Source organism: Larus michahellis, chromosome 5 (genome assembly GCF_964199755.1).
Source record: "Larus michahellis chromosome 5, bLarMic1.1, whole genome shotgun sequence".
NCBI lineage: Eukaryota > Metazoa > Chordata > Aves > Charadriiformes > Laridae > Larus > Larus michahellis.
In genome coordinates this window covers 81,145,899-81,157,327 of record NC_133900.1, presented here as the reverse complement: position 1 = coordinate 81,157,327, position 11,429 = coordinate 81,145,899, and the positions used below count along the sequence as shown (strand labels likewise).

The following is an 11,429-nucleotide window of genomic DNA, read 5'->3' as shown; positions in this document are numbered from 1 at the left end:
GGCAGTACCCTCCTCCAGAGCCCCGCAGCAGTCCGGCAGGCAGTAGGCCAGCTGCAGCCCCAACCGCGCTGTGACACTTGACTTTCTGCACTGCTTGCATGGGCAACACTTTCCATAGGAGACTCGTTAGCTGCCTTCTTGCACGCACACAAGGCCAATGATTTGCAAGCCTAAACTCCGCAGCTTCAACTGGTTGGTGAAGTAATTGCATATAACCCCAAGTTTATCATAGAAGAGTTTGGGTTGGAAGGGGCCTTTAAAGGACACCTAGTCCAACGCCCGTGCAATGAGCAGGGACATCTTCAACTAGACCAGGTTGCTCAGAGCTCCGTCCAACATGATGTTGAATAGGTTACCTAGCTTAAATAAGTTATAATAGGTTATACAGAAGTCAGGAAAGTGGGGTAGGGAAAAACAGGGAGACTATCTGTTTTCATAAAAAGGCAAAACTAGATACCACTTCACCATGAAGATGCTGGGAGGGCTGGAGCCCCTCTGCTGTGAGGACAGGCTGAGAGAGTTGGGGGGTTCGGCCTGGAGAAGAGAAGGTTCCGGGGAGACCTTAGAGCCCTTTCCGGTCCCTAAAGGGGCTCCAGGAAAGCTGGGGAGGGACTCTTGATCGGGGAGTGGAGCCATATGACAAGTGGGAACAGTTTTAAACTGTAAGAGGGGAGATTTATGTGAGATATTAGGGAGAAATTTTTCACTGTGAGGGTGGTGAGGCAGTGGCCCAGGTTGCCCAGAGAAGCTGTGGCTGCCCCATCCCTGGAGGGGTTCAAGGCCAGGCTGGACGGGGCTTGGAGCAACCTGGGCTGGTGGGAGGTGTCCCTGCCCAGGGCAGGGGGTTGGAACTGGATGATCTTTAAGGCCCCTTCCAACCCAAACCATTCAGCGATTCTGTGATTCTATGATTCAAAGCAGCTCGACACCTCCCAAAGGACACACACCCACACACCCCCACCCTCATCCCAGCCCCCCCGCAGAGCCCGTGGCAGAGCAGAGGAGGCAGCGCCAGCACCAGCGGGACAGGGGCCAAACGCTACCGGGAGGCGACGGACAGCCCGGCTGCGGCCACCGCTCCCGCAGCATCCCCGCGCCGGCAGCGCACGGCGGGGCCGGGCCGGGGGCTCCCCCGGGACACAGCCCCTGCAAACGGGGACCCTCCCGGCACCCAGGCAGCCCCTCGGCCGGGGGAGAGGGCTGCAGCCGGCGGGGAACCTGGGCGGGAGCAGAAAACCGGTGAGGGGAGACGGGGACGCGGGAGTCCGCCTTGGGTACCACAGCCGTGCACGCGTTTCCCGCAAGGAGACCCAACGGGCGCTGACGGGGACTTAAAAACTTAAACATTTTTTTAAAAAGCCTTTTCCGAGCTTCCTTACAAGGGTAAAACTCCGGCCGTGGCAGTGCCGGGTGATGCTCCCCGCCGAAAGCCCTGCGGGGACGATGCGGCGGTACCCGCCGGGATGCCCCGGCCGCCCGGCCCCGCAGCGCCCCGCGTCCCCCCGCCGCCGTCCCCGGCCCGCGACGGGGGGAGGCGATGCGGGAGCAGCCAGCGAGAAAATAAACAACTTCTCCTCGTGTACAAAGTTGCCTCGCAGGTGCCTGCAGCTGGCGGTTAACACAGACAGTAAGAGGATCAACTCCATCTCCGCCAGTGGAGCGAAAGAGGGAGGGGGGGGGGAAGGAAAAAAAAAATAAAAGCCCCCGCATTTACTATTCAGAGTTTAGTTAATTTGGATGATAACGGTTAGTGTTTAATCCCATTGTACGAGGATGAATATACCGAAACCTACAAGGCTCCTGGAAGAATAATGCGGCACCGCACGCAGGGGCGCCCGGGCGGGCAGCCGGCCCGGACCGGCGGAGACGCGCCCCGGGGCCGCCGCCGCCTCCTCCCGCGGGGCCGCTCCGTGCTGCGGGAGAGCCCGGGGAGAGGAGGAGGGGGGGGAGCTGCGGACCAGCCCCGCGGGGGGGGCTGCGGGCCAGAGGGGTAGGGCCCGGCACCGTGCCGTGCCCTTCTGGGGAGATGCCCCGGAGGCGCATCGCCGGCCGTGGAGAGGGCGGAGGGGGGGGGTCCCCACCCGCCGCCGCGATGCCGGGTGGGGGGGCGGATGGGGGGGTGGATGGGGGGGGCGGCTCCCCTCTCTCCCCCCCCACCCCCCACCCCGTTGCGGCCCCGTCGGGGGCGGTGCGGGGCGGTGCGGGGCGGGCCGGGGGCTCGGTGCGCTCGGTGGGCTCGGAGCGCGGCTGGCCCGGGCGGAGGGGCGGCGGAGAGGGAAAGCTAACAATGCTGTGAAAATATGTTTGCAGAAAATAGACAATTGTTGGATTAAACGTATTCAAGTATGAAATAATGCCTTTTTGTGTAAAAAAACCTCAGCAATGTGAGCGTACAAAAGTTCCCCTGTGGCAGTTACTTGCTCCCTTTGTGAGCTGTGCGCTCCGGCGTCTCCACTTGGCGCGTTTAACTCGGAGCCCCCCTTTTAAACGCGATTGTTTCTTTCTTTTTAATGACATTTACCGGATCAAAACATGCTGTTAATTCGATCAGAAAGCTTTACCCTCCTTAACAATGCCACAATAATTTCTCCTGAAGTTTGTTAAATTGACCAAAATTAGGCAAATGAATAGGGGGTCTGTCGGCGACCCCGCTCGCAGGTGACACCGAATAATGCACTCTCGGACCAGCTGCGATCCCCTCTTTATTTGCCCCTCTTTTCTTTGACCCGCATTATTAAAATTTAGGCCCAATGAAACTATTCATACTTTTCAATGGGACATTTTCCTATAGGATAATAGGCTACAAATTGAGCCTCTCCAAAGGAGAGGGTGGGGGGGGATGGGGGGATGGAGGGAAGCAGGGGGGGTAAAACAACAACGCACAGACGCGCACACCACACAAAAAAAGGAGCGTCGTGTGCCAAAGGCTGGCGAGAGCCTCCCCGGGCCGGCGGAAAATAAAAAAAAAAAAAAAGAGGGGGGTGAAAGGGAGGGAAGAGGAGGGGTGGGGGGGGGATATATCGTGTGCCAGCCCCCCGATCCCACACCTGCCGGGGTGTAAACAAAAAAAAAAAAAAAAAAGGGGGGGGGGAAGAAAAAAGGGAAAAAAAAAAAGCAAAAAAAAAAAAGCCTCGCTGCCATCTCTTATAAAGATGGACGTGTCACCAAGTCGTGTGAGAAAAGCCTGAGAACAAACGGGGCCACTCCGTCTCCAAGGGTTCTCCCTTGAACTGGGCGGAACAGCCTATTAAGGGCTTACTTAATTACTTTAATGACTCTGGACAGGCTTTAAAATGCAGTCGGGGGGGGGGGGGGGGAAGGGGGGGGGACACGGGGATTTGCAGGCAGGAGGCGGGGATGGGGACGGGGATGCGGCGAGCGGGGCGCAGGGCGCGGGTAGCCGCGCCCTGCGCCCCGCTCGCCGCATCCCCGTCCCCATCCCCGCCGCTATTGTGGCACCGTCACGTGTGTCCCCGAGGTCCACGTGGGGTGACACAGCTGGGCAGCCCCCGACCACGAAGGGCGGGGGGGGGGGGAAGGAAAGGAAGAAGAGAGAAGGGGAAAAAAAAAAAAAACCCCAGCAACAAAAAAAACCCCACCGACCAAACCCTCATCCCTCGCTCGCCCCCTGATCTTTAATGCATACATTCCCCCGGCGCCGCTCGCCCTTAATCCTATGGGATCAGCGTTTCGCTGTCGTCCCCCCCCCCCCGCCCCCCTCCACCACCACCACAACCCCCCCCCTCCCCTCCTCGGGGGTCCCCCCTAAGAAGTGATGGCTTTATAAAGGGGTCCGGAGAGAGAGGGGAAGCAGTGCCCACCATGGCCTCCAAGCTCAAGGAGCGGAGGGTGAGTCCTCGCCCGCCTTGCGCGCACGGCTCTGCGCGCCCGGCCCCCTCACCGCCTTGCCCTTCAAAAAGCCCCCACCCCCCCCCCCCAAAAAAAAAAAAAACAACCCAAAACCTAACCCCCCCAAAAAAATAAACCCCAGGTCTGCCCTGGACGCCGGAGCAGATGGGGATCCCCGGGGAAGTGTGTGGGGGGAAAGGCTCGGAGAGGACCCGCCGCCGGAGCATCCCATCCATCCATCCATCCCTCCCGGGGTCGCGTCGCGCCCGGGGACCGGCTGCCTCGGAGGGGTCGTGGCCGAAAAGATGGGGGGGTGGGGGGGCTGCCCCGACGGGGCCCGATCCGGCTTCTTTGCCCCCTCCCTCGCCTCTAACTCGCCCCGTCTGTTTTGCAGAGGACACCGGTTTCCCACAAAGTGATCGAGAAGCGGAGGAGGGACCGCATCAACCGGTGCCTCACCGAGCTGGGGAAGACGGTGCCCATGGCTCTGGCCAAGCAGGTAGGCGGGGGGGTGGCGGTGGTCGGGGGTGGGGGTGGGGGGGAGCCTCTCCCCGGTGCGGACCGACCCCCCCCGCCCCCCCCCCTGCAGGGAGGTTGCTGGGGAGGGGGTCAGCCGCAGGGGAGAGGTGATGATCCTCTGCCCCTCGCCCGTTGCAGAGCTCGGGGAAGCTGGAGAAAGCGGAGATCCTGGAGATGACGGTGCAGTACCTGCGGGCCCTGCACTCGGCGGACTTCCCCCGCGGCCGGGAGAAGGGTAGGTGGGCGGGCGCGGACACCCGCGGCGTGTGTGTGTGTGTGGGGGGGGTGTCCCCCCCACCTTCCCCCCCCCCCCAGAGGCCGGACCCCGAGGAACTCGTCCTCCCCTGCCCTTTGCTTTCCAGCAGAGCTGCTCTCCGAGTTCGCCAACTACTTCCACTACGGCTACCATGAGTGCATGAAGAACCTGGTCCACTACCTGACCACGGTGGAGCGGATGGAGACCAAAGACACCAAATACGCCCGCATCCTGGCCTTCCTCCAGTCCAAAGCCCGCTTCGTCACCGAGCCCCTCTTCACCTCCCTGGGCTCCCTCCCGGAGCCGGACTTTTCCTACCCGCTGCACCCCGGGCCCGAGTGTCCCGGCGATGCCGTGCTCCAGCCGCCCCCGGGGGGGCCTTTCCCTTGGCACGGCGCTTCCCGCAGCCCCCCCCTGCCCTACCACCTCCCCAACGCCGCCGTGCCCCTCGCCAGCCCCGGCCAGCAGCGCAGCACCTTCCTCTCCTCCGTCCAAGGGCTGGACCGCCACTACCTCAACCTCCTCGGCCATTCCCACCCCAACGCCTTCGGGTTGCCACCGGGCCAGCACCCCTCCATGCTATAGAGACTCGCCCCCCCCCGCCCTTCTCACACCACCGCCCCCAATCCCCCCGAAAAAATCCTATTTATGACGGCGGACGCTGCGAGTTGCGCACGGGCAGGATGTCGGGGGCAGGGGGATGCCCGGGGGGCCCGGCTTTGCCCCCCCCACAGCCCTCTCTGGGGGTCTGAATCTGCCCCCCCCCCCCCCCCCCTTCCGCTCTTCTTCCCACCTCCGGGTGCGGTGCCTGTACAAGCGATGCCTTGGAATAAATGTTTATACCGGCCGCCCCTTCTTGTCTCCGGGGGGGTGGCGGCGGGGGGGGTCTCCCCCTTACTCCACCCAGGGGAAAAAAGAAAACGCGAGAGAAGCGTGTTGGGCGAGGGCGGTGGGTTGGCACCCGCGGGGGGGCTCGGGGCCGGGAGAGCCGGGGGATGAAGCCCCGGGGACGCCCCGCGGGGTGGGGGATGCCCCAGTGTCCGTCCCCCCACTCCCCGCAACCCCCTGGGTGCCGCCTTCCCACGCACCCGTGGAGGCGGGAGAGAGGGGGGGATGATCCCAGGGACACGCATCCAAAAGGCGCCGGGATCTCCCCTGTGCTTTTTTTTCCAGCGATTTTCTCTGCGGCGCAGCTTGTGCAGAGGAGGAAACCTTTCTTTTTCGGGGGTTTATACCGGCCGCCCCTTCTTGTTTCCGGGGGGGTGGCGGTGGGGGTCTCTCCCTTACTCCACCCAGGGGAGGCAGACTCTGCGGAGGTGCAGAGCGCTGAGAATAATCATAGGATTGTAGAATCATAGAATCGTAGAATCATAGGACCATAGAGCAGTTTGGGTTGGAAGGGACCTTTAAAGGCCCTCTAGTCCAACCAAATAAACCAATACACCAAATAAAAGCTCCTGAGAGCGAGTCCTTCAAGACTCATTGGCTGTGACACAACTCCCTCCTGCCCTACCTAACAGGGCAATTTCGGTCCCACCTGAACCCCAAGTGTCCCCAGGTGTCCCCATGCCTCTGGCAGGAGGTCCCCATCCATCCATCCATCCATCCATCCATCCATCCATCCATCCATCCATCCATCCATCCCTCAGGCAGCCTGGGTTTTCCCGGCAGGGTCGGAGCCGCCAATGGGGTAAATTAACTTATTCCAGTTGGGTGGGGAGGCTTTGAGGAGATTTGACCCGGTTTGTTTGCCCAGGTCACGGAATGGGCTGACCCGCAATTTGTAAACCAACCCGACCCTTTATGCGGAGACAGACAAAAAAAGATCTTCATTACAATGAGTAAAAAGTAGAATGTGTATTTTCCATTTAACCTGTAAATACAGGAAAAGCTGCTATTTCAGATTAGCGGGGAAAAAGGTCACGGGATAATGTAACGTATCAGCCAGAGAGGGGAGGAAAAAAACCCCTCATTTCCTTGGGACACCTTTAGGATGGTAAATCCAGCGGGAACCCCTCGCTCAGCGTAGGCAGAGCAACGTGGGATCAGCCCGACGCATTCAGCAGCGGCAGAAGGGCTGGTGCCTATTATGAAAACACATGTCCTACACTCATTTTCACCCGCGCTGGGCGCAGAAAATGGAGAAAATCCAACACGATTTTTATTCTGTGAGCATTAAGCTCTTGTGAAGCCCCTTTGGCATTAAAGCATTAAAGATATAGCGTTTCCCTGGAAATATAAATTATTAATATATTCAGCATTTTGGTGCCTGTTAACCAAATTAAACAAAACTTTCCTTTGCTAAGTAGATTTTCTCTCTGGGATTAGCAGAGGGCCACCATGGTCAAAAATGGGGTCATTTACATATAATTTTGCAAACTCGCACTGGTCCATGACAGTCTTTGTACCTCCAATGTTGCTATTCTGGATTTTTTTTTTTTTTTCCTTTTTCCTTTTGGTTTTCATTTAGCTGTGGAGGATAAACCCTGCTTTAGCTTTTCAATGACTTTAGGATAAAAGTCTCTCCCCTCTGCCTGTTGCAGGGCTCTGAGTTCATCCTCCCCCAGCACCACAGATCCCGGCTTCTGCCCCTAAAATTATTTTGGTATCCACTAAAGCTAGCGGTACCGGGGATGGGGCGCGGAGCATCCCCAGGACAGGCATCCCTGTGCTTTGACAGAGGTCCAGCTCATTTGGTTTTGTTTTATTTTATATTTCTGTGCTTGGAGGGCAGAGGTTTTTAGCTTGCCTTTTTTTTCTTTCTTTTTTTTTTTTTTTTTTTCTGGATTTCTTTAGCTCTGCTGTGAGCATCTCCTGCCAGCTCTGGTGGGAGCAGGTAGGAGCTGGATGTCCCCTGTGCTGGGCCAGCGGGGAGCTAAAGGCAACACCTGGTCCCTGGCACCCGTCTGGGCTCGTCTTCCGACACAGCAGTGCCATTTACTGGTGTCTGGCAGCAGCTATCGCAGGAACAAATAGAGTTTGTTCCTGAAAATAAACTACTTTGCCTCCCAAAGCCCCCAGAATATTAGCTTCTGTGTCACTCATCTGCTTGGCTAAAAATGCGTATGATGAATGACTTGTTCTATCATTTCTTATTCCTTTCCTTCAGCTAGCGTCTTCCTCCTTCTCAGACATTTAAAGCTCTTTTGCCTCATTTTGCCTTGCCTTCCCTCCCCATGCCTTTCATGCCCTCTTTTCCACCACTTCTCCTCCCTGTTATCAGAACTCCTCTTTTTCCTTCACACTTTTCAGGTCCTACGTACGCAGCAATTCTGCTTATCCCAGAAAATAGTTGTACAGAGTAGTCACATCTCAGTAATTTCTGTATGTTAAAGGTTAAGAATCATTTTGGGATCGATGGATGGAAAAATTGGAGTTTACAGTTCTGTATCTAATACTGACTCTTACTTGTCCTTTACTCAGATAGTAAAAGAGTTTATGTTGAACTTTGCAATATTACATCATTGAAAATATTTCCAACTTGCTAATTTATCACAAGGATTTATTTCCGCTATCATGGAAGGAAAATTTAAATAAGTAAAAAAGGTTTACAAACTTTGGGCACATATAACACAGATCAGAACTCTTCTCTCTTCCCATGGTTTTGCGACAGTCTGAAGGCATCATTCAAACATCTGGGGGCTCTGGTGGCTGTGCCACATTGTAGAGTTTCCAGCCTTGGAAACAAAGCCTGTGCCACAGAGCACAGTCCCTGAATTCATGCCAATGCAGTCATTTGGGAGGCAAATTATCAATCAGGTCACCAGCTAATGAGAAAAGAGTATTTTTGTCTTACCTTGGGTGAGCTGTGGTCCTTGCTCACAGCATTGGACCACAAACACTTGCATTGGCACATCTGTAGGGGCCAAGCCATGGGGAGAAGCAGCCGAGGGAAGGAGGATGAGCAGCTCTGCCAAAGGCTCTTGATCACAGACCTGTTCCAGCAGTGATGGACGTGATCATAGAATCACAGAGTGGTTTGGGTTGGAAGGGACCTTAAAGCTCATCCAGTTCCACCCCCCTGCCCTGGGCAGGGACACCTCCCACCAGACCAGGTTGCTCCAAGCCCCGTCCAGCCTGGCCTTGAACCCCTCCAGGGATGGGGCAGCCACAGCTTCTCTGGGCAACCTGGGCCAGGGGCTCACCACCCTCACAGCAAAGAATTTCTTCCTAATGTCTCGTCTAAATCTCCCCTCTTTTAGTTAAAAACCATTATTCCTCGTGATAGCTGGCTTCCTAGTGGTACAGCTATGGAACCTTTCCCATTGTACCAAAGACCCTGCCAGTTTGCAAGTCTTGCTGTCCCACTGCTCCGTGGGATGCCACTGCTGTTCCCGTTTCCCTCAGGCACCCTGGGGTGGCCTGCACGATTTGACCGGGGTCATACCAGGAGTGCTTAGGAGAGCAGAGGGTCTCAGGTGTCAGGGTACAACCACCGCCCTATCCAGGTCACCTTCTTGCCATGCTACCACATCCTCAGAGAGAGTTAAATAGCATCCAGGAGCTCAGACGGGTGTTTCTCTGCATAAAGTGACCCAAGCGTGAGGAGGAGGCGAGCTTCTATTTCCTTGTGGCTTTTGGGAACAGTCCGCACATTGGGGACATGCTGCTGAAGCAGCTACAGGCTCGTCCAGCAACCCCTTCGCAGAGGCAGAAACCCTCCAGCCGACCGTTTCACATTTGCTGCGTACGAGCTGCAGCACCAGATCTCACAGATTTGCCTCCTCTCACATCAGCACGTTTATTTCTAGCAAACTCGCCCACAGACTGTGTAAGAGACTCAAGAACGAAGGCTGTTTCAGGAAAAGAACACCAGAATCTCCTTAAGAGAACACATAATTATGGCGAAATGTATTAGAATGGCACTTTAACATGTCTATAGGTTAAAGCTCTGATACCTGCCCACAGAGCACACTGCATGCAGAGCGGCACGTTAAAACAAACAACACTCATTTAAAAAGGTGAGAGAAAGCAACACCGAGAACAACTGGATGAAACAACCAATGTAAGAAAAGAGGAGCAACATGGAAGATTCAAATTCAGAATATTAAATTCAGTTCAACTTATTAAAGCAGACTGTTTTAACACTCATCTTCAAGCTACAGCAATTGAAATGTGCATTATGTTTCACCAGCAGTAATACAGTTAATTAGTCTGAAAAAATGCTTTTGCTAACAAAAAAATGGGAACTTTTGCACATATGCTCTGAAAAGTTTAAAGGCAACTTAATTTTTACTTTAAGAATACAACACCTCAAAGTGCAGTCCTAGTCTACGGAATCATTGTGTAATGAAAAAGATGTAGCTCTGGGGTGTGCTGGTGTTGGCTGGTATGGAGTTAATTTTCTTCATAGTAGCTGATATGGGGCTGTGTTTCAGATTTGTGCTGAAAACGGTGTTGATAATATGTTGATAACACAGGGATGGTTCAGCTATTGCTGAGCAGCCTACACAGCATCAAGGGCCTTCTCTGCTCCTCACCCCACCCCACCAGGAGCAGGCTGGGGGGGCACAAGAAGTCGGGAGGGGACACAGCCGGGACAGCTGACCCCAACTGACCACAGGGATATTCCATGCCATGGGACGTCATGCTCAGTGTATGAAGCTGCGGGAAGACAAAGGAAGGGGGGGACGTTGGGAGTGATGGCATTTCTCTTCCCAAGTCACCGTTACCCACGATGGAGCCCGGCTTTCCTGGAGATGGCTGAGCACCTGCCCGCCCGTGGGAAGCATGGAATGAATTCCTCCTTTTGCTTTCCTTGTGTGCATGGCTTTTGTTCTACCTATTAAACTGTCTTTATCTCAACCCATGAGCTTATTCTCACTTTTCTGATTCTCTCCCCCATCTCGATGTGGGGGGAGTGACTGAGCGGCTGCGTGGTGCTTAGTTGCCGGCTGGGGTTACACCATGACAACAAGGGAGCCCTGCAAGGCCACAGAGAATTCATAACAGGGTCTATGACTCGGTTGTTTTACTTTTGGTGAACATTATGAAGGCAGTTTTACCCCTGCTGAAGGATTAACGTAAAGCATGTAGAAGGGTTTACATCAGCTCATTTTGTGGCCCTTTATTTAGGGACTATCTCAGTCTCCTGACAGCTTGGTGGAAACCAGGCAGCTCCTCAGCTCTGAGCTCATCTCTGTCTCTTGTGAATTCCAGCATCAAAAATTACGCTTCCAGTCCCATGGAGGGTACAGGCGTTTAGAGTAGGGTGCAGTCCACCCGAAACCCGTAAAACCGGGATTACAGCAGAAAGTGCCTTCACTCTGCTTCAGTAGCCTGTGCCTCCATCTAACAGCCCTTAGTTGCTAGCCTTAGGTTTAAGACTTTCTTCTAGGAAGTTGGAGTCCCAAGGTTGAAGTCTTTGAGGCTAAAAATTGGGTGTCCGCTTTGGGAGTGCCTGCTCATAACCACTCTGCCCCTACAAAGCCACTTCTGTTGTCTTTGAAGGAAACAGCGTGTCCTGGTTAGCCCTTTGAAAGGAGAGATTAGACGGTAGTCCAGCAGGCGAGGGTTCGATCTCAGAATATCAAGTAGAAGGAGACACCTGGTTTAGAGTTGCAAGCGCGAAGCTGAGGTCCCGATGGTGACAGGGTTTGAGCGCCTTCTCCACGCCAGGGAGGAGTGGGCACTATGGCTTTCGCACTGCCATTCCCCTCCTCTGGAGGTACACGTGGCCCGTGTGCCGCCTGCTTTAGGTACCGCGTGTACACTACTATGCACTACATACACAGGAAGCCTGTGCAGGCCCTCTTCCGCAGTACAGCTGGATTCGCTTTAGTTTTTCTCATTATTTCCTAGTCTA

General features: G+C 55.3%; 1 protein-coding gene across 2 annotated transcripts; it reads left to right on the top strand.

The window, feature by feature from the left end:
* The first annotated feature begins 3,707 nt into the window (after nucleotides 1-3,707).
* HELT (helt bHLH transcription factor) lies at nucleotides 3,708-5,471 on the top strand. Of its 2 annotated transcripts, none has more exons than XM_074589388.1 (4): nucleotides 3,708-3,849; nucleotides 4,244-4,348; nucleotides 4,507-4,603; nucleotides 4,731-5,471. In XM_074589388.1, the coding sequence occupies exons 1-4, from the start codon at nucleotides 3,823-3,825 to the stop codon at nucleotides 5,207-5,209; spliced, it is 708 nt and encodes a 235-aa protein (XP_074445489.1). In that variant the 5' UTR covers nucleotides 3,708-3,822; the 3' UTR covers nucleotides 5,210-5,471. The 2 variants fall into 2 exon arrangements, with proteins under 2 accessions (XP_074445489.1, XP_074445488.1); XM_074589387.1 differs by having other exon boundaries at nucleotides 3,721-3,849; nucleotides 4,734-5,471.
* Nucleotides 5,472-11,429: the final 5,958 nt, after the last annotated feature.